Consider the following 21,361-nt stretch of genomic DNA (forward strand, 5'->3'; position numbering starts at 1 on the left):
AACACAAACATAAACATGAAACATATCAAAAACTTTTTGGAGAAGTCTAAATATATTAAATACACCTCCAAATTTTAATTTATTCATCAAAGTGAACCCATTTCGATTAAAACACAATTTCACCCGAACCAAATTCATACTTTTTTTACAACCCATTTTGATCCGAACCCAATTTTGTCGATCAGACTTAAATACTCATAAATTGGCTTTCCAAGACGACAACGGAGGAGTCTCTGAATTTATCCATGTCATTCGCATCACTGCATGTCTATCACCCTTTACAGCTTCATTTGAAGCAAATGATTCAAGTTCAGCCATCTCCTCCGGTGTTAGCTTTACAGATAAAGCCCCAATGTTTTGCTTAAAGTTTTCAAGCTTTGTGGTTCCTGGTATTGGAACCACATCAGTTCCTTGGTGATGCACCCAGGCTAAGGCTAGTTGAGCTGCGGTGCACCCTTTCCTTGTAGCCATCTCGCTCACACGCTCGAATATAGTCTTGTTGTGATCCGCATTCTGAAACCTTGGCATCCTCTGCAATCAGAAACTTAAACTTAATCCATTTATATTACATTTAAAGATTTTTTATTTTTATTTTTTTTTTCAAAACATGTTCTCTTGAAAAAGATTTTTATTTTTTTACCGGCAATATTGACCGATATTTGACTGATATATCACTGATATTTGACTGATATAACCGATATATATCACTGAATTGTTAGTGTTAAATTGCTATATATATAAATTCTGCATGATATTAAATATAACCGATATATATCACTGAATTGTTAGTGTTAAATTGCTATATATATAAATTCTGCATGATATTAAATATAACCGATATATATCACTGAATTGTTAGTGTTAAATTGCTATATATATAAATTCTGCATGATATTAAATATAACCGATATATATCACTGAATTGTTAGTGTTAAATTGCTATATATATAAATTCTGCATGATATTAAATATAACCGATATATATCACTGAATTGTTAGTGTTAAATTGCTATATATATAAATTCTGCATGATATTAAATATAACCGATATATATCACTGAATTGTTAGTGTTAAATTGCTATATATATAAATTCTGCATGATATTAAATATAACCGATATATATCACTGAATTGTTAGTGTTAAATTGCTATATATATAAATTCTGCATGATATTAAATATAACCGATATATATCACTGAATTGTTAGTGTTAAATTGCTATATATATAAATTCTGCATGATATTAAATATAACCGATATATATCACTGAATTGTTAGTGTTAAATTGCTATATATATAAATTCTGCATGATATTAAAATTACAGATATTCCACCGCGATAACCTATATCTCAAATATTGGTCCTTGACCGAAATCCGATATTTTACCTCATTAACTGCATAGGGTCAGCGTCTCGTTTTAGATAGCGATTATAATTTACAACAGCAAAAAGACATAAACTATTGACATTCAATTTGATTAGATTTTGCAGTAGCGCAACTTCACTCGTAAAGTGGTCATCTTCGGTAGCGTCTAACCCATTTAAAATTCGAAACAAATAAAACCATCCATTTTTGAAAAAAAAAAAAATTCTACAAATAATCAATGAATGCTCAAAACATGCATACCTTCCTGAAGTCACCCTCTATCAAGTTTTCAGCCAACGACGGGCCGACAGCTAAGAATCCCCTGCCAATAGGACTGTAAGGAACTATCCCAATGCCAAGTTCTCTGCAAAAGCGGCCATAACAATCATATCATCATCAAACACATAAACAAGTTGTTGATGATCCTCAACTAACATCAAAATCTCTTGAAGATGACCTGCAAGTAGGAATAATTTCATCTTCCAAATCTCTTGACCATAAAGACCACTCGTTCTGTACGGCTGTTATCGGATGAACCGCATGAGCCCTTCTGATCGTTGAAGCACACGCTTCTGATAATCCCACATACTTCACTTTCCCTTCCTCAACCAGTTTCTTCAGTTCTCCCATCTTTCAATTACATAATATCACATATACAAGTGTTAATTAACAACAGCTCAGTCTTAACAATTTCTACCATACAAGATTTAAGAGTAACCTGTCATTTTGGTCCCTGAGGTTTGGTCACTTTTGCCACTTTAATCCAAAACTCAAACCTTTTGCATCTGGGTCCCTGTGGTTTCAGTTTTATTGCCATTTTGGTCCAAAAATGAAATCAGGTCATACTTGTCTTATAAAATCCTGCAATTTTGTCATTTTCCTCAGGGGCAAATCTGGTCATATTTGTCGTATAAAATATGGTATTTATTTATAAAAAAAGAAATGATCATTTTGCCTCTGCGGAAAATGACAAACTAGCAGGATTTTATAAGACAAATATGACCTGATTTCATTTTTGGACCAAAATGGCAATAAAACTGAAACCACAGGGACCCAGATGCAAAAAGTTTGAGTTTTGGACTAAAGTGGCAAAAGTGACCAAACCACAGGGACCAAAATGGCAATTTACTCAAGATTTTAATTGCAAAAAGAACAATAAAAATAACAAGTACACCAATTACAACGACTGGTTTTGATGTTTCTGTAGTAGGCCCGTCGATTTTACCCGTACCCGATTAACCTAACCTGAACAAATTCGTTACCCGAATACCAATTAAACCGATTGTTCTAGGGTTTGGTGGTTAGACAAAAAACCTGAATTACCTGAACTGTTTAACCCGAGACCGGATTAACCCGAACTACATTGGTTCACTTTTGGTCTGTTATCAAGAATTCGTGAATACAGATTAACTTTCCAAAAAGTATAAGGGTTATGTTCTTGTGTTGAATTATGTTATCTTTTCAAACAACGTGAAGGTTGGGATCTTTCGGACCACAAGTGTAACATGTTTTGAAAAAATTAACAAATATATTCAACCCAAGATACCCGAATAACACGACCCAATAACCGCACGACCCGAATCCGACAAACCCGATGGTGATTCGGATCAGTTTTCGGATACAATAGCATACACAAAATTAGGGCTGCAAACAAACCAAAAGTTCGGTGAACAGTTCGTGAACCGTTCAGCTAGAAGTTCTTTTGTGTTAACGAACACAAACAAGAAATTTCGTTCGTTTAGCTCGATGAATGAGCATGAACAGAGGCCGTGTTCGTTCATTTATGTTCGTGAACGTTCGGTAACGTGTACGTTTGTGTGCGATGGTTCATTAGTGTTTTTAGTTTTTATATTTTATTTAAATACTTCAAAATCCCGACAAATAAATATTTAATAAATGTCATTATATTAAATATTTTGTTCATGGACGCTTGTTTATGTTCGTTTGTTTCCATTTGTGTTCATGAATATCAGCTTGTGCTCATTTGTGTTCATCAACATTCGTTTTCGTTCGTTAACTAACAAACATAAAACCTCGTTCGGCAAGTGTTCATGAACAATTCGTGAACACATGTATTTCTTAAAAACGAACACAAACAAGGTCGTTCAGTTCGTTTGCAGCCCTACACAAACTACCCGAATAACCCGACCCAAACAATAGCATACACACAGAAAAGCAAGAGAGACTCACCGTGACTTCGATTGGGACTCGAATATCAATCCGATGAATATAGTAGAGATCAATACAATCAATATCAAGTCTCTTCAGGCTAGCTTCACAACATGACCGTACATACGCCGGATCACCACACGCTTCTGTCTTTCCATCCACCTGTCGGATTCCAAATTTCGTAGCGATTTGAACTTTGTCTCGAAGTCCTCCTTCTTTCAAAGCCTACAAAAAAAACCCATAAACTGAAACCAAAAGATAAAACAAAAAACCTAAAGTTAAATTAGTGACCTTGCCGACGAGGATTTCGTTGGTGTGGGGACCGTAGACGTCGGAAGTGTCAAGAAATGTGACGCCGGAATCAATGGCTTGGTGGATGAGTTTGATCATGTCGGGTTGGGGTTTGGGGAGACCGTAGCTTCCGGTCATACCCATACAACCCAACCCTTGTGCTGAAACAAGTAGACCTTGTGAGCCTAATTTCACTTTAGGAACCACGGAAGCCATTGGTGTTTGTGGATTAGAGTTTGTGTGGGGTGGATATGTTGATTGGTAAGATATGCAGTGCAGAAGGGTTAGTTTGACTGTCATTTTTTTGATTGAAGATGATGATGATGATGATTAACTCACTTAGGAAAAATATCGGCCCCCACGTGTCTTTCTCTAATCTAATAAAAATCAACATATATTTTTAGAGTAAATTATATACTCTTATGTTCCTTTAATTTTTTAAGGGTGAGTGAGGCACTTCTCGGGGAGGGGTGCGGGGTGTGTAGTCCCTGAGTGGGAACACTGCCGCCGACCCCTCGGGGAGTGTCTGCAGCGAGTGGGGAGTGGTGGGTGTTCACCGCACAAAAAGAGAGGAGAGAGAGAGAAGATGCTGAGAGAGAGAGAGAGAGAGAGAGAGAAGATGATGAGATGTAATTAAGAGAGTAGTGCCGCCATCAAATTGAGTGTGTGAGGGGAGTTAAGGGGGGAGTTGACGTGGCGCGTGTTGATTGGTTTTTTGTAAGAGAGGTCACTCCCCTAAGAGATGAGTGCCCCTCTCACCCTAACCGCTTTTAAATGTATATAAGCTCTTAGATGAAATCCTGATTTGATTAGTTCAACAAAAGCTTCTAGAAGTGGAGGTTTATAGCGGTTTTTTCATTCCATCAATTTCTCCCCACGTCACTCTGAAACCTCTTCAAATGTGGCGTCACACTCATCTCATCTATTTACGTTTACATATTGCAAAACAGGGAACAAGCAGAGAGGTTTCTTTCAAATAGAGTTGGGAGTATTTACTTTGGAGAGATCCGCAGTGGTGGAACGGCGGTCCCGGAATTTGTGAATTGAGAAGAGGTATGATTCTTTTTAAACATTCATCGTTTTTACGTATCTTCTTAGGTTCTGCTTCTACAAATTATTTTTTCTATTTTATTTCAATCTAATGTGGTGATTTTCGTTATTTCAGTTAATTTGTTTAGGGATTTTAGGTTTCTCATTTGTTTAACGCATGTTAAATTGAATGTTTAATTTATGTTTGGATGTTTCAAATTAGGGTTTCTATGATTTTTTGCAATTTCCTATCAACTATTTCAAAAGGTATTTCAAGTCTTCTATTTTCTACTCGTATGCTTTTAGTGATATATTTTTTTTCTAATTGGTTCATGCTCTTTGTCTGTTTTATTTTTTTTGCTATTAAAGTATAGGTTGTGGGGAGATGACTTTAATGATTTAAACATGTATTTCATCTTATTTAATGGTATGTTTGCCTCTGTAGGGTGCACTGTGTAAAAAGTGGTGAAGAAAGCATATAGAGACAAAATTAATTTATTCTCTATAAGGCCACGTATCATAGGAGGTGAGCGATCAAGTTACAGCGTCGAGCACTTATGGTCAAGTGATTCGATGCAAAGGTAAGCATTTTCTTCATTTTTTGAGTTGATTTTATAACCTGCTCACGGATATAAACATGTAAAGTTAACAGCCGCGGTGGCTTGGGAAGCCGGAAATTCGCGGGTGATTGAAGAAGTGGAGGAGGCACCACTGCAGAAAATGAAAGTCCGAATTAAGATCCTCTTCACTTCCCTCTACCACGCCAATGTTGACTTCTGGGAAGCAAAGTAAGTATTTTAATTTGAAATTCCAAATTAGAAATTTATTTTATTAATCTGTAATCTTAAATTGCTGCCAATTTTTCATGGGCAAATTCTTGTATTTCCTCGGATTTAGGACATGAGGCTAGAGGGTAAGTTCATTATTTGTGTCAAATTAAAAAGGGTGTGTAATTCTGTATTTATTTGATATACATAATCTGATGAATTTTGTTACCATGAACATAGGGTTGTGGAGAGTGCTTGGGAATGAGTGACAAATCTACAGCTAGGGGAGATGAATTTTGTTAACATGAACACATGTTACCTTCTCACGATGTGTTTGAAGTCCAATGAAGAAACCCTAATTTGTGTGATGAATGAAGAAGAAAGGGGTTTTAAATGAATGAGAGAGGGTAAATTGACTTAAAGGACATGTAGTGCACATTTTAAAGACAAAAAATAAAGAGTGAAATTTTGTGTGTAAATAAAGGACAATATGTGTAATTTACTCTAATTTTTAATTATTATGGAGTAAAATCAATTAGTTTTTTTATTATTTCTTAGAACCAAAAACTCACACAACCACTCATTCTACTTCTAAATTTTATATCAATGTTCACATCGAGACTGATATCCGCCATGCTTGACGCTTGAAAAGATTTATTAATACTACTAAGAGAAAAATGCAACTTGCGTCCCTGTGGTATGTGTGAAACATCAACCTGAGCCCCTAAATTCATTTTTTGGTTTTTTGAGACCCTGAGCTTATAAATTCATAACACTTTGAGTCCCTCCGTCACACTTCCGTCTGTTTGACTGTTTGAGCCAGGGGTAAGACCGTCCTTTTGGATTTCTTTCCCTTCAGTGCCTTTTTTGTTCTGTGGGGGAGAATTATTAATTTAATGTTTATTAAATGTTTAGAATTTGTTTTAAAATATTGTTTATTCAATTATCCAAAAATAGTAAATTGTAAAAACCCCAAAATTCTGTATTAAGCCCTAAGTTAAATAGTTAAGCATCAAACATGGACAAAACATATCACTAAGTTAAACAGTTAAGCATGATTACAATTAAACACAACATAAATGCACATTTGCATTATGTTAAACATACAATACAGAGACAAAACGTCATACCAAGAAAGATAGAAGGATATCCAACTTGGTAGACTTGACGGAACTTACAGACTCGATAACAAAAGACCGTAACATACAATACAGAGACAAAACGTCATACCAAGAAAGAAATTGTGGATCTTTACTGACTGGTGCACTTCAGAATGTAGCTGATAACCCCCTTTAGTGTAGCTCTTCGATTTTCCTTGAAATTCCAGAGCTCGCTAATTACATATCTGCCACTAGGGTTATATTCATTCATATGCAATTGATCGTTCTGATCAATCACTTCCTTATGTGCACCGCACCATCTTCCAGGAGGTTGTCAAGTATTCTCGCCTTCGTAGTTGGTGTTTTGCATATCTTTACATCCACAACCATTCTGTACTTTTATAATGCATATATGAGGAACCCAATATGAGGAACCCAAAACACAGTTGATCTCATATCAAGAAAACACATTCAAATGACCAATATGAGGAACCCAAAACACAGAGTCTTTAACCAACTTTACATGAGAAACAAAACAACAACCATACCCAGATTTCAACATGAACAGCAGAGACTTAAGAAACCCAGATTTCAACATGAACAGCAGAGACTTAAGAAACCAAACCCTGTTTTAATCGATTGTATATTTTAAACATTTCAAACAAACTATAAAACAAAAACAAAAACATCACAAACAAAAACCCAAAACCAAAAACCCAGTCTTAATAAACAGAGAAAACAAAAAACATCACAAACAAACGTTCATAATAACCAAAACCCAAGCCTCTGTTTTGATACCCGACACAAAAACCCACAAGAATCAAACAAAACCTCTGTTTTGATACCCGAGACAAAAACCCACAAGAATCAAACAATATTTTCACACAAAACCTGAAACAAACCTTCATAATAACCAAAACCCAAACCTCTGTTTTGATACCCGAGACAAAAACCCACAAGAATCAAACAATATTTTCACACAAAACCTGTTACATTCTAGCATATCAAAAACATATACAGATAAGAAGTGTAAAAACATGAGTGGTGAAAATGAGATATCATCAAACATCATTAAACATCAAGTTACACAGGGTTACACAAGCATCTAACAAGAATATAGGGTAAACCATAGTGTCGATCATGTTTTAGGTATGTGATTTTACCTTGTATTGATGAGGAGATTCAATGAAGATGAAGATGAAGATGAAGATGATGATCGGTGTTGGGAGTTGGGAGAACAGATTTTCAGATCTTTTTGAGAAGTGTGATCGGTGTAGGTATGGTTAGGGATTATATGTGTTTATCATTAAGGGTAGAAAGGACATTTCACAATTGTCAAACAGTCAATCATACGGAAGTGTGACGGAGGGACTCAAACTGTTATAAATTTATAAGCTCAGGGGCTCAAAAAACCAAAAAATGAATTTAGGGGCTCAGGTTGATGTTTCACATATACCACAGGGACGCAAATTGCATTTTTCTCTACTACTAAACTAAAAACCCTTTGGCCTGTAAAATCAATTAGTACATTTCATTAGTATATTTCATTATCTAACTTTATGTAAATGATTTATACATTATTGGGATTCGGTTCAATTAAGATTCACCACGAGTTGTGAGAACCATGAGAACTCCTATTTCTCATGCGAGTTGGGCCACCATTTTTTTTGCACAAACGTAAATGAAAATGTGATAAAAACATCTGTAAAAAAAAGAACAAAAAAAGTTGTCGAGTCAATAGTTATGCCTGATGTAAATTTTGTTTACGCCTGCTGTAAATTTTATTGACGGCGATGTAAATGTTTTTTACATCTGATGTAAAATTTTTGCACGCAACATTTTTTTAGTTTTTTGCTGGAACAAGTGATTTTTTTTTAAAATTTTTGAGAATTATTTAAAAAAGAACTTTTGGAATGCCTAGCTCACATAACTCAAGGTGGTTCTCATTTTACCCTTTCCCTATATTATTAAACTATTATCTTTATTTTATATATTGTAATCTTAAAAGTATATTCATAAAATGATCCACGTAGTTTATAAATATATGGATTTAATCTCTTAGGCTACAGTAACTTTTTATTATTACTTTGCTTCTTTTTTTAACAGCAGATGATGTACTTTATTATAAAAAGCCAAATATAGAAAGTTGCTATGAACAGCAAGCCCAAACAATTACAACTTTACAATCCACAACAAGCCCAAACAATTACAACTTTACAACCCACAACAAGCCCATACAATTACAACTTTACAACAAAAAACTTACACATTTCTTCTTTTTAACAACAAATGATGTATTTTATTACACAAAGCCCAATATAGCAAGTTGTTACGAAGAGCAAGCTCAAACAATTACATCCTTTACACTTTTATTTTTGTTAAAACGTACTTCATGGATTGTTCTCTTAATCTAACCTTGATGTACAGTTTTATGAGCCCAAGCTTGGGTTTAGAATCTTAAAATTTATCCAAAATTATTGAAACTTTTTTTTTTTCATTCAGTTTGGTTTTAGAACCCCCAAATCATTGACCATAAGGCCATCCATTATGCGATCGAGTGAGGGCGACACCTACTGCATGTTATCATCATATCACCACCCTCCTCTCGCTCGATTCACTAACAAGCGTGGTCTCAGTCAATTCACTCACCATTTCCTTTATTTATTTTATCCAAATAAATGGTTTGTTGGATTCTCACGAGCCAACAAGGCTCACGCAATGCCAGCACGAGGTGGTAACATGAGGTCTTGAGCCACGCCCTTCACGCGATGGTTTCTCGTGGTAATTCGGATGCTCAAAGGAGCTAGTGAACCCCTCCTCATCACATAAAACCACCCAAAAAACCCACAAAATTCTCTTCTCAAAAGCCATGGACCCCTTCACTTTCTCTCTCCTCCCCTCTCACATATCTTCTCTCTCCTCCAAAAACATGTCCATCGTCGTCGTCGGGGACCAAGCTCTCTTATTCTCTGTTCCATGTATGCTGCCTCTCATCCTCTTACTTCCACATAGGCTCCAAAAACCAACCATTTCAGATGATCTTAGTTTCGATAATTAGATTTCAAATTAAATTTCAAGATTTGACACTATAGGAATAAATTGCTTGCCCTTCTTTCATTAAACAACATAATATATATAGTACAAGAAAGGATCTCCTAATGAGATGGAGATATATGCACATTAATATTTACAATCATATCCTAAAATATATAAATGGTCTATTACACCCCCGCAGTCGAAGCGAAGGGTGGCCGAATGCTAAGACTGGATCTGAAATCATCAAACAAGACACGCGGCAGTCCTTTAGTGAAGATGTCAGCAATCTGGTGACGAGACGAGACGTGCAAAACGCGAATGTGACCTTTCTGAACTTGCTCACGAACAAAATGAATATCTAGTTCAATATGCTTCGTACGTTGATGCTGAACCGGATTACCAGACAAGTAGACGACACTGACATTGTCACAATAAACCAAAGTGGCACGAGAAATAGGATGACATAACTCTAGAAGAAGATTCCGAAGCCAGCAGACTTCAGCAACAACGTTTGCCACTCCGCGATATTCAGCTTCAGCACTAGAACGTGAGATCGTCGACTGCCGCTTCGAGGACCAAGAAATCAAATTTTCGCCAAGGTAAACACAATAGCCGGAGGTGGAGCGTCGAGTGTCAGGACAACCCGTCCAGTCAGCGTCAGTGTAAGCTCGCAAAGAAGACGTATCCGTCGCATCTAAGTGAAGTCCCAAGTCAATGGTGCCCTGTATATATCGAAGAATCCGTTTTAAAGCATTCCAGTGAGCAGTTGTGGGAGAGTGCATATGCATGCAAATTTGCTGCACCGCATACGAGATGTCTGGACGGGTGAAAGTGAGATACTGAAGCGCACCTGCGAGGCTACGATATGTGGTAGGATCATCATGAAGAATACCGGAATGGGCACTGAGCTTGGACTGTGTATCCACTGGCGTGGCAACGGGCTTACAGGAGTCCATACCGGCTCGATGAATGATATCCTTAGCATAAGCGGACTAGGAAAGAAACATATGATTGTTGGTCCGTGTCACCTGAATACCCAAAAAAATAAGATAATGCCCCCAAATCCTTCATAGCAAATTCGCCTGCCAAACATGCCATAATCCGATCACGAAGAACAGCCGAAGACGTGGTAAGTATAATACCGTCGACGTAAATGAGCAAATAGGCAGTGTCACGCTCATGACGATAAACAAATTAACAAAGAATTATCTGACTTACTCTGCTTAAAACCCTGTAAGACCACGAAATCTGTGAAACGCTGGTACCATGCACGAGGAGCTTGCTTGAGACCGTATAATGATTTCTTTAGAAGACAAACATGGTCCGGATAGTCGGAACTACGAAATCCCATCGGCTGATACATGTAGACGGTCTCGTGCAAAGTACCATGAAGGAAAGCATTCGTAACATCTAACTGATTAACAGTCCATGATTGTGCCAAAGCCAATGATAAAACCAACCGAATAGTAGCCGGTTTGACAACCGGACTAAATGTCTCCCCGCAGTCAACACCCGGTTGTTGACGATGACCGTCACAAACCAAACGAGCTTTATATCGCGCCAAACTCCCATCCGAATTAAATTTGTGTTTAGACAACCACATACTATGTATAATATTCATATTCGGTTTCTGAGGAACCAACTCCCAAGTCTTGTTTTTAAGAAGTGCACTAAACTCGTCAGTCATGGCATCATGCCATTCGGGAATGGTCAAGGCAACCTGAGGGTTTCGTGGTATGGGTGCAATGGTGGTGGTTGATAGGTTAAATAGCTGTTTGGGTTTTACGATACCGCTCATGGAACGGGTTCTGATGGTGCGAGGGGGTATGACAGGCGATTGGTTGGGTGCCGGGGAGGGGGTCGGTTGGGCCGACAAAGAGTTTGGGTGTGGGCCAGAGGCGGTGGGCGATTGGAGAGGTGAAGAGTTTGGGCCGGTTGGTGGAGAGGGGATGGATGGGCTGGTATGGTGAATCGGAATCCCAGACGCCGGGATTGGGCTGGATGGGTGGTTAGAGTGGGCCATTGGGCTAGGGGAGGGAGGTGGACTGTGTTGGGTGGTCGGTTGGGGTTGGGTTGGAAGTTGTGGTGTAGCTGTTGGGCTAGGGGTGGCAGATGGCGAGTTATATTGGGCTGGTGACGAGGTGGATGTGGCTGGCGAAGTGGAGGGGTGAACGTAGGGGTAGAGGCTGGGCTGGTGTATGGGCTGGTCATTTGGGCCATGAAGGGAGGTAGTGGGTGTGAAAGTAGTCTGTGGGAGAGGGACCGTAGGAAGGTGAAGAAAGTTATAGGTGTGAGGGTTAGCAGGAGACTGAAATTTGTAGGGGAAGATGGACTCTTCAAAATATACGTGTCGGGAAGTAAAAAATTGTTTGGTTTGGAGGTCGAAACATTTATAGCCACGATGATTTTGCGGGTATCCAAGGAAGACACATGGTTGGGAACGATTCGCAAGTTTATGTATAGTAGTGGAGGGTAAGAGAGGGTAGCACAGACACCCGAAGACACGAAGGTGTTGATATTCGGGTGTGCACTTGTATAAAAGGGATGTTGGTGATAAGAAATCATGGTTTTTACTTGGAATAATATTTAGGAGGTACGTGGCGGTTTCGAGAGCATGGTGCCAAAAGGATGGCGGTAGATTAGCTTGAGCTAGGAGAGTGCGAAGCATATTGTTGATAGTGCGGATTTTGCATTCCGCCTTACCATTTTGGGAGGAGGTGTAGGGACAAGAAAAACGGAAGTGCATACCATGTGCGTTGCAAAATTGGAGAAAATTGTTAATGGCATATTCTTTACCGTTGTCGCATTGAAACTGTTTAATTTTACGTTCAAATTGAGTGGTAATGTGATTATAGAAATTGACAAATGTGGCAAATACTTGTGACTTGGTGGTGAGAGGAAAAGTCCATAGAAAGTTGGTGCAATCATCAAGAAATAAAACGTAATATCGATGACCTCCCGTGCTTAGGACAGGGGAGGTCCATAAGTCACTATGCACAATATCAAACGGTAAATGGGTGCAATTAACAGAATCATAAAACGGAAGTCTGACACTTTTACCAAACACACAAGGTTCACACAATTTATTGTTTCGTTTGCTAAAAGAAATACGAAAAGAAAGTTTCAAAGAATGTAACAAAGTGTCGCCAGGGTGGCCTAAGCGTTGATGCCAGCGATCTTGAGTGACAGCAGCAAGAGCGGAAGGTTGAGAGATGGTGGATAGAGGCTGTGTCAATGGATAGAGATCGCCGGTGCTGTTGCATCTAAGGATAGGCGCCCGAGTTTTGAGATCCTTCACAAGAAAACCAAAAGGGTCAAACTCGATGGAAACAAGGTTATCAGTGGTAAGGCGGCGAACGGAAATAAGGTTTTTAATAATGTTAGGTGCAAAAAGGACATTATTTAGTTTTAGGGGTGGAAAAGGGGGTGGTAAAGTTGGTTGCCTTGTGCCAAAACCGGAATTGCCATGCCATTACCAATAATATTTTTGTCAGTGCACTTATTAAAAGTAGACGGAGAGTAGATACCTTGTTCATTGGCCGAATGAGCGGTTGCGCCCGTGTCCATGATCCCGTGGTCTGGCTGGTTTAGTGCCATGGTGTACAATGCCTGCTCTATATCCGTTGGCGTGTATGCCGCTGAGCTGTTGTTATCAGGTCGAGGTCCGAGGATGCCCTGTGAGTTCGGACCAGCAGTGTTTGGTTTGGAGGGATATGGGCACGGTGGTATGGTCGGGGCCGATGCAGAGTTAGAACCATGTAAAAGTGAGGCCCATTGGTTGGCGGTCCAATTACTCGGGAACACGATGTAGGGATGAGTTGGAGTGTTGGGTTGCTGGCCACGGTTGGAATAGTTGCGGTTGTTGTAGTTTCGACCACGACCACGACCGCGTGAGCGACCACGACCGCGATCCGAAGCCGGATAGAAACTAGGTTGCTGATGTGAACTCTGTGAGGGTGAGGAGACAGAGGCTGCGAGGGCAGTAGCGGAGAGCTGGGCCGCGCGGGCGGTTTGACGCTTCTTCTTGTCTTCTTCCATGGTGAGACATGATCGTACCTCATTAAAATCAGGAAGCGGGTCGCGATTCTGTAATACTGTTGAGATACTGTCATACTGTTCCGTGAGGCCTGTTAAAATCTTAATTACCAGCATGTTGTCATCAACAGGGGAACCGATTGCCTTAAGTTGATCAGCGAGGTGTTTCGCGCGTTGGCAGTACTCAGCCATAGAAGAAAAACCGTCAAGGCTGAGATGAGCAAATTCTTGACCGAGAAACACCGCTCGAGTGGTCTTGTTATCATTAAACTAATTTTGCACGGCTGTCCATGCTTCATATGCCGTTTGCCCGGGAGAGAGAATAACGTGGAGAAGAGCGGGGGAGATGGTGGCGTAAATCCACTGAAGAACAACTGCATCGATGCGCTGCCAGAGGGCCTTATCGGCTGAGTCATCGGCTTTCTTTTCTGAGTCTGCGGAGGAAGAGGAGGCGGTGGCCGGCGGTGGGCTGAGGTGATCAGCAACTTCAAAAATCCTGCACTGAACTTGGAATAGAGTGGACCAAGTTGTATATTGTGCGGAATCCTGTTCAAGCGTGATGGGGATATGTGTTTTGATATTGGAGACGGCAAGAGCCGGGTGATTCTTGGAATCCATGAGGGAGAGGTCGAGAGGCAGAAGGTGAACGAAGGACAGAAGGTCGAGAGGCAGAAGGTTAGGGGAAGAAGCCGGCAGCCGGCGGTGGGGATTAGGGTAGGATCGTTGTGAGGTCTGATACCATATAGGAATAAATTGCTTGCCCTTCTTTCATTAAACAACATAATATATATAGTACAAGAAAGGATCTCCTAATGAGATGGAGATATATGCACATTAATATTTACAATCATATCCTAAAATATATAAATGGTCTATTAGACACTACCTGTCAAATTTCGAATTCCTCTATAAAACATAGCTTGATGTATTACTATAGGAATGATAAAAATAAACCATGCCAGACACAATAATCGCCCGACTCGCTAATTTGCTTATCTCTACCTTTGTTCCATCAAAAACATGACCTGCTGATAACTAGTAATAAGACACTTAACCTACTAGAATTAAAATGAAGAACCCTAAGGATTCAACATTGGCTGCCAAAACTACACACACAAAAAACAACCAACAAAGTCAAGCATAACAAACTTTAAAAACACACTTTGAACCAGTGGCGGACCCAGGATTTTTTTCCTGGGGGTGCGGAATTTTTTCAAAGATTTTAGACCCCTAGCTATACAAAAAAATCCGTTCATAGCGGGTCGGATCAGGTCGGGTCATGTAAAACAAGTAAACACAAACAAACGAAGTTTCATAGTGGGTCGAATCAGATCGGGTCGGGTCCATTTCAATTTTCAAACAATCAAACCCTAGTTCCTAACTTCCTATCACATTAACAAACAAAAAAGCATCAAAGTTCAAACCATCCCTACTTCTATTTCTCTTAATCATTAAACAAGGATTTCAAGTGTTCAACCATAGCTCATGTTCCTTAATTTTCAATTTAAAATTTTGAATTTTAAGCCCTAGTAATTGTTATTTACCAACCAACAGTCATATAATCAACAAAACCACCCAACTAAAGACTAGAACAACCCAAAAATACATGAAAACATATAAACTTTTAAACCTTTTTAACAAATATATATATATATATATATATATATATATATATATATATATATATATATATATAGGCTAATTATAAGGAGAAAACCCACTCCAGTTGACTAAACCCTGAAAACCTACATGTGTGGCTACAATTCAACCACATCACATATGCATAAAGATTGACTGAGGGGCATATTGGGAAATTTGCACTAGACAATGCATTAAATGCACTAATTGACATTTGAACTAGACATTGACATTTGACACACACTTCTCTCTCTCTCTTTCGACACACACACACACTTCTCTCACTCTCTCTCTCTATCTCTCTCTCTCTCTTTCTCACTCTTTGGATAATCATTTCCAGATCTAAGATCATTCATAATCAACCATCAAGATTCTTCTTCTTATCAAAATCATTCAAAATCAACCACCAAAACTCTAGATCTACAAGTGTAACAACTTGGTGATGGTGTAGTTCATAATTCTTCTTCTTATCCATCGATCCACCACAAATCATCACCAAAACCACTGGTTTTCATGGCGGATTTAGTGCTTTGAGTGGTTCAAGATCCGATGGTGGTTCCCAGATCCGGCGGTGGTCAACAAATCCGATGTTGAAGATGTTGTTTCAGATGTTGAAGATGATCCAAAAGATGTTTGATGTTGAACATGAGGTTCAGAATCTAAAAGATCATCCAGATCCATAAGTATGTTTGTGTTTTTGTAGATCTTTATTTTTTTTTTGTGTTTTGTAGATCTCCAACATTTTTTTGTAATTTTTTATGTTCCAGATCTAAAAGGTCCTCCAGATTTGCACTTTTCAGATTTGCAATTCTTTGTGTTTTGTAGATCTTCATTTTTTTGTGTTTCGTAGATCTACATCTTTTTTTTTTATTATTTTTTTGTTTAGATGAGATGAATGTTATTACTGATTTTATGATTGAATCTAAAAAATCTATTGTTGTTGGATTTTTGTTAATGAAGCGATATTTTTTATATAAATTTTGTAACATTTCTAGTTACGTTACTTATGTTGGATTATCGTTAATGAAGTTTATTTTTGATGTAACAATTCTCATAACAATTCTTTTGTGTCTTAGTTACGAAATGAAACAATCAAAGAAAAAATGCATGTTACATTTTTTTGTGTTACATAAATAATGCATGTTTACTGAAAATAAAGTGTATTGTTTCACTTTTTTAGATTGTTGTAAAAACAAAGTGTGTTGTTACATTTTTTCCAGATTATTGTAAAAATAAAGTGACTGTTACAGAAACAAAGTGTGTTGTTACATTTTTTTGTGTTAGAAATGCAACAATCAGTCAAAGCAAAAATGTTTGTTACATTTTTTTGTGTTACAGAAATAATGTACGTTACAGAAAATAAAGTGCATTGTTACACTTTTCTAGATTATTTGTAAAAATAAAGTGTGCTGTCAATTTTTTTTCCTGATTATTGTAAAAAATAAAGTATCTATTACAGAAACAGAATGTTACATTTTTTTGTGTTACAAAAAAAGTGTTACATATGCGACGTAAAATTGATCATGTAAAAATTATGTTAGCTTTCTATGTAACATTTGATCATGTAAAAATTATATGTTACGTTTCTATGTAATATTTTTATGTTACAGAAATAAAGCGTGTTATTACAAATGTGGCATAAATTGACAATTAAAAAATGTATGTTACATTTTATGCAATACAAATACAAATGTATATAAAAAAGAAATAACAGATCTGATGTATATAAAAAATGAAAAAAAGAGAATTACATAAAAAAGAAACAAAAATCTGACACATACAGAGTTTTTGTTTGTTTGTGTCAAATAAGTGTAAAATTCTTCCCATTTTACCCTTTAGGTACACATTATATATTTTAATAATGAGAGAAAGAGATAAAAATAATCAGATATGCAAACAATCATCCTAGCCATTCATCCACTCTAATCAATGGTTATTATTAGGTTTTCAGGGTTTATTCAACTCAAGTGGGTTTTCAATTTATCCTTGCCCTATATATATATATATATATATATATATATATATATATATATATATATATATATCCGTTTCTTTTGAAAAAACCCAATAAAACATCAAAACAAAGCAAATTACCTATTTAAGTTCAATTTTTAAATTTCATCTTTTCAAACCCTATAGTAGTATCATATAATCAATAAGAAATTAAGAAACAACAAACTCATCCTATAAAGACTAGAACAACCCCAAATTACCTCAAAACTAGTAGTTGGATTGGGCTTGAATGGGTATTAAGTTATTGGGCTTGATGGATTGAATTTAAGTTTTATTAAAGGTGTTAGTGGGCTAACTTGTTTACATAATTTAATCGAATTTCAATTAGTGTTAACAATTTTTTATATAAATTCTTAAGGGGTGCGGACGAAAATTTCCAATGGGTGCGGTCGGAATTTTCCAAGGGGTGCGGTCGGAATTTTCCAAGGGGTGCAGACGAAAATTTTCAAGGGGTGCGGTCGGGAGTTTTCGCGAAAAATACCACTAAATTTTTTTTTCAAGGGGTGCGGCCGCCCACCCACCCCTTAAGGTGAGTCCGCCACTGTTTGAACAACTCCAAATCAAGGGTACAACCATTAAAACATAGTTTAAAAAAGAAAGGTTAACATGGTAATACATCTTGTTACAAGATTCTTAGATATAGAAAATAACAAAAGCTGAAAAAGTTATAATTGTATTATATGTAAAATATATTTCCAAGATAATAAAGAGTAAACACGAACACACAAGTTTTGTTTTTTATTAGAAGATGCATGATCTTAAACATAAAATACCATGCCTTGAAGAGCAACATAAACACAAACATATTAGAAAATTTCCTTAAGAAGTCTCTAAAAACATATTAGATACACCTCCCAATCTGATCCATTCATCAGTGAACCCATTTGATTAAAACCCATATCACCCGAATCACAGTAATAGTTTTTAAAACGACCCGCTTTGACAGGCTTGATATTAAACAACTTCTAGATTGCCTCTCCAAGAAGACAATGGAGGAGTCTCCGAATTTATCCAAGTCGAATTCATGTATGCATGTCTTTCCCCCTTCACAGATTCACTTGAAGCAAATGATTCAAGTTCAGCTAGTTCTTCCGGTGTTAGCTTTACAGACAAAGCCCCAATGTTTTGCTTTAAGTTTTCAAGCTTCGTGGTCCCTGGTATTGGAACCACATCAGTTCCTTGGTGGTGCACCCATGCTAGGGCTAGTTGAGCCGCGGTGCACCCTTTCCTTGTAGCCATCTCATTCACTTGCTCGAATACAGTCTTGTTGTGATCCACATTTTGAAACCTTGGCATACTCTACAATCAAGAATTTAAACTTGAGTTTCAATTTCTGTAAATACAAATAAGGATTTTTTTTTTTTTCCTTTCAAAAATGGATTCGTTTTGCATATAGACAAACACATGATTTTTCTTTTAGTTTAACTTCAAATTTGGGTTAGTCCTTAGATGAAATAGTGACTTTAGATTCTTGGAGTACGCAAATCCGACTAGATTAGACGAGTGTCCAGATTTTCCGTCTCTTTGTTGTGAGTTCGCCATCTCATTTGAGATAGCGACTACAACAAAAAAACATAAATTATTAAACTTCAAGTCCAATAAAGAAAACCATCCACTTGTCATGATGGGTAAAATCTAAAATCCATTACTGGAAAGATTTTTACATGAATGCTCAAAATATGCATACCTTCCTGAAGTCACCCTCAACCAAATTTTCAGCCAATGACGAGCCGGCAGCTAGGAATCCCCTGCCAATAGGACTGTAAGGAACAATCCCAATGCCAAGTTCTCTACAAAACATACCATAACATTCATATCATCATCAAACTTCAAAGAAAACCAATCCGGATTATCTTAACTTTAAAACCTTTGAAAATAACCTGCAAGTTGGAACAATTTCATCCTCCAAATCTCTTGACCATAAAGACCACTCATTTTGTACCGCTGTTATTGGATGAACCGCATGAGCCCTTCTGATTGTAGCGGCGGATGCTTCTGATAATCCAACATACTTCACTTTCCCTTCCTCAACCAGTTTCTTCAGCTCTCCCATCTTTCATTTACAGTTTATCATACATCATCATCATCATCATACTCAGTAAATCATACATACATGTGTTTATCAATGCAAGACCCAGAAAAGCAGGAGACACTAACCGTGACTTCGATTGGGACTCGAATATCAATCCTATGAATATAGTAGAGATCAATACAATCAATATCAAGTCTCTTCAAGCTACCTTCACAAGCTGACCGAACATACTCCGGATCACCACGCGCTTCTCTCTTTTCATCCATCCATTGGATTCCAAATTTCGTAGCAATTTGAACTTTCTCTCGAACTCCTTTCAAAGCCTAGCAAAAAAGAAAAAAAATTGAAATCAAAATGAAAGAGAAAATATCTTGATTAACCAGAAGTTGGTTACTGCTAACCTTGCCTACGAGGATTTCGTTGGTGTGAGGACCATAGACGTCGGATGTGTCAAGGAATGTGACTCCAGAATCAATGGCGTCGTGGATGAGCTTGATCATATCGGGTTCGGGTTTGGGGAGCCCGTAGATCCCGGACATACCCATACAACCCAACCCCTGTGCTGAAACAACTAAACCTTGTGAACCTAGTTCCACTTTTGGCACCATTGAAGCCATTGCAGTTTGTCTATTACAATTTGCTTAATCCTAGTGGAGATAGATATACATATATTATATATATAGTATCTCGATTGGTAAGGCATGCAAAGCAAAAATCTTCCTTTGATTGTTGTATTATTGATATGGAGCAAAAGGACGATATATGATGAACTCACTGATGACGTCACTACCTTATAAAAAAACAGTACTATTTTTTATTTCTACGATGATGCACAACAGAATCACACTATGTGTCTTTTTAAACCTTTCTATATTTTTATGTTTAGCGTTATCCTACGCCCCCGCCGGCTGCTATATATAGAAACCACACCAAATAGTCTACAGTAGGGAGTTTGTATTGAGGTTCAAATAGTTGCATATCCATTTATATGTGACATATGAGAGAGAAAAATCCTTATATAAAGGGAAAATTATCAAAATAACCATTCACCATATCAAATTTACCAAATGAACATCGTTTGCGTCCACGGTCACTGAAAACGAGGCAAGTTTTGCGTCTACGTATTACATCTATAAATGAGTTTTGCGTCTAGGGTGAGAATGCGTCAAAGATGTAGAGGATGTTATCTAAGATGTAGGGAATGCATCTAAAATGAACACACAATGCGTAGATAGTTGTGTGACGCGTCTAATATTCTACCATGGGTTTCCACGCGTATTTTTTTTTCCTTTTCATCACGGTTTTTAAACAAGCATATTTTTTTCAACCGATTTATTAAAAAAATACACCAATTTAAATATAATAAATTTCCCTTTAATTTGGTGTAATCTTTTTTTTTTTAATATTAAGGTAAGGAGAAATTATGATCGTTTAAAAATCGTGGTAGAAAAGTAAAAAAAAAAAAAAAAACACAAGGTTGATGACACGTGTCAACTCCTTATTCGCTAGGATATTGTGTATAATTGAATTCTAGGGTTTTGAGAGAAAACGATATGTGTTCTTAATTCAGAACAATTGGTGAATGGTATATTCACTAATGTTTTACATATATACATGGCCGGTTACTAGACACCGACATTACCTATGACATAAAAATAATAAAACATCCTAACATAATATGTGACATATATTTAACATAAACTATCTAGCTTATATCCTCTAATACCCTCCCGTAAGCTAGATGGATGTGATATGTAGAAGATCCTTGAGACGAATAAACTCTTTTGGCTGCAAAGCCTTTGTTAGTATGTCTGCAGCCTGTTCCTTAGTAGTACAGAACCTCACTTCGACCTCGCCATTTTTGATTAGTTCTCGAATAAAGTG

General features: G+C 37.3%; 3 protein-coding genes and 1 long non-coding RNA gene across 5 annotated transcripts; 1 reads left to right on the forward strand and 3 right to left on the reverse strand.

Annotated features, from left to right (window-relative positions):
• Positions 1–4,182, reverse strand: LOC110890611 (probable aldo-keto reductase 2). The gene is made up of 5 exons (XM_022138222.2): positions 3,828–4,182; positions 3,558–3,761; positions 1,825–1,997; positions 1,629–1,731; positions 1–531 (listed from the first exon to the last, which is right to left on the reverse strand). Exons 1-5 carry the CDS (start codon positions 4,125–4,127, stop codon positions 196–198), a joined length of 1,116 nt encoding a protein of 371 aa, XP_021993914.1. The 5' UTR covers positions 4,128–4,182; the 3' UTR covers positions 1–195.
• A 403-nt stretch (positions 4,183–4,585) lies between these two features.
• LOC110890617 lies at positions 4,586–6,173 on the forward strand. Of its 2 annotated transcripts, none has more exons than XR_002564642.2 (5): positions 4,586–4,880; positions 5,302–5,437; positions 5,502–5,644; positions 5,754–5,769; positions 5,864–6,173. It is a non-coding gene; the product is annotated as an uncharacterized LOC110890617 (long non-coding RNA). The 2 variants fall into 2 exon arrangements; XR_004863140.1 differs by having other exon boundaries at positions 4,598–4,880; positions 5,509–5,644.
• A 7,891-nt stretch (positions 6,174–14,064) lies between these two features.
• On the reverse strand, positions 14,065–14,412 carry LOC110888492. The gene has a single exon (XM_022136017.1). The coding sequence runs from the start codon at positions 14,410–14,412 to the stop codon at positions 14,065–14,067; it is 348 nt and encodes a 115-aa protein (XP_021991709.1).
• Positions 14,413–18,156: 3,744 nt separating this feature from the next.
• Positions 18,157–20,138, reverse strand: LOC110890612 (probable aldo-keto reductase 2). Its single transcript, XM_022138223.2, has 5 exons — positions 19,879–20,138; positions 19,603–19,800; positions 19,326–19,498; positions 19,133–19,235; positions 18,157–18,744 (listed from the first exon to the last, which is right to left on the reverse strand). The coding sequence occupies exons 1-5, from the start codon at positions 20,092–20,094 to the stop codon at positions 18,400–18,402; spliced, it is 1,035 nt and encodes a 344-aa protein (XP_021993915.1). The 5' UTR covers positions 20,095–20,138; the 3' UTR covers positions 18,157–18,399.
• Between the last annotated feature and the right edge of the window lie 1,223 nt (positions 20,139–21,361).

This window comes from Helianthus annuus, chromosome 7 (assembly GCF_002127325.2).
Source record: "Helianthus annuus cultivar XRQ/B chromosome 7, HanXRQr2.0-SUNRISE, whole genome shotgun sequence".
In the NCBI taxonomy this organism is placed as follows: Eukaryota; Viridiplantae; Streptophyta; class Magnoliopsida; order Asterales; family Asteraceae; genus Helianthus; species Helianthus annuus.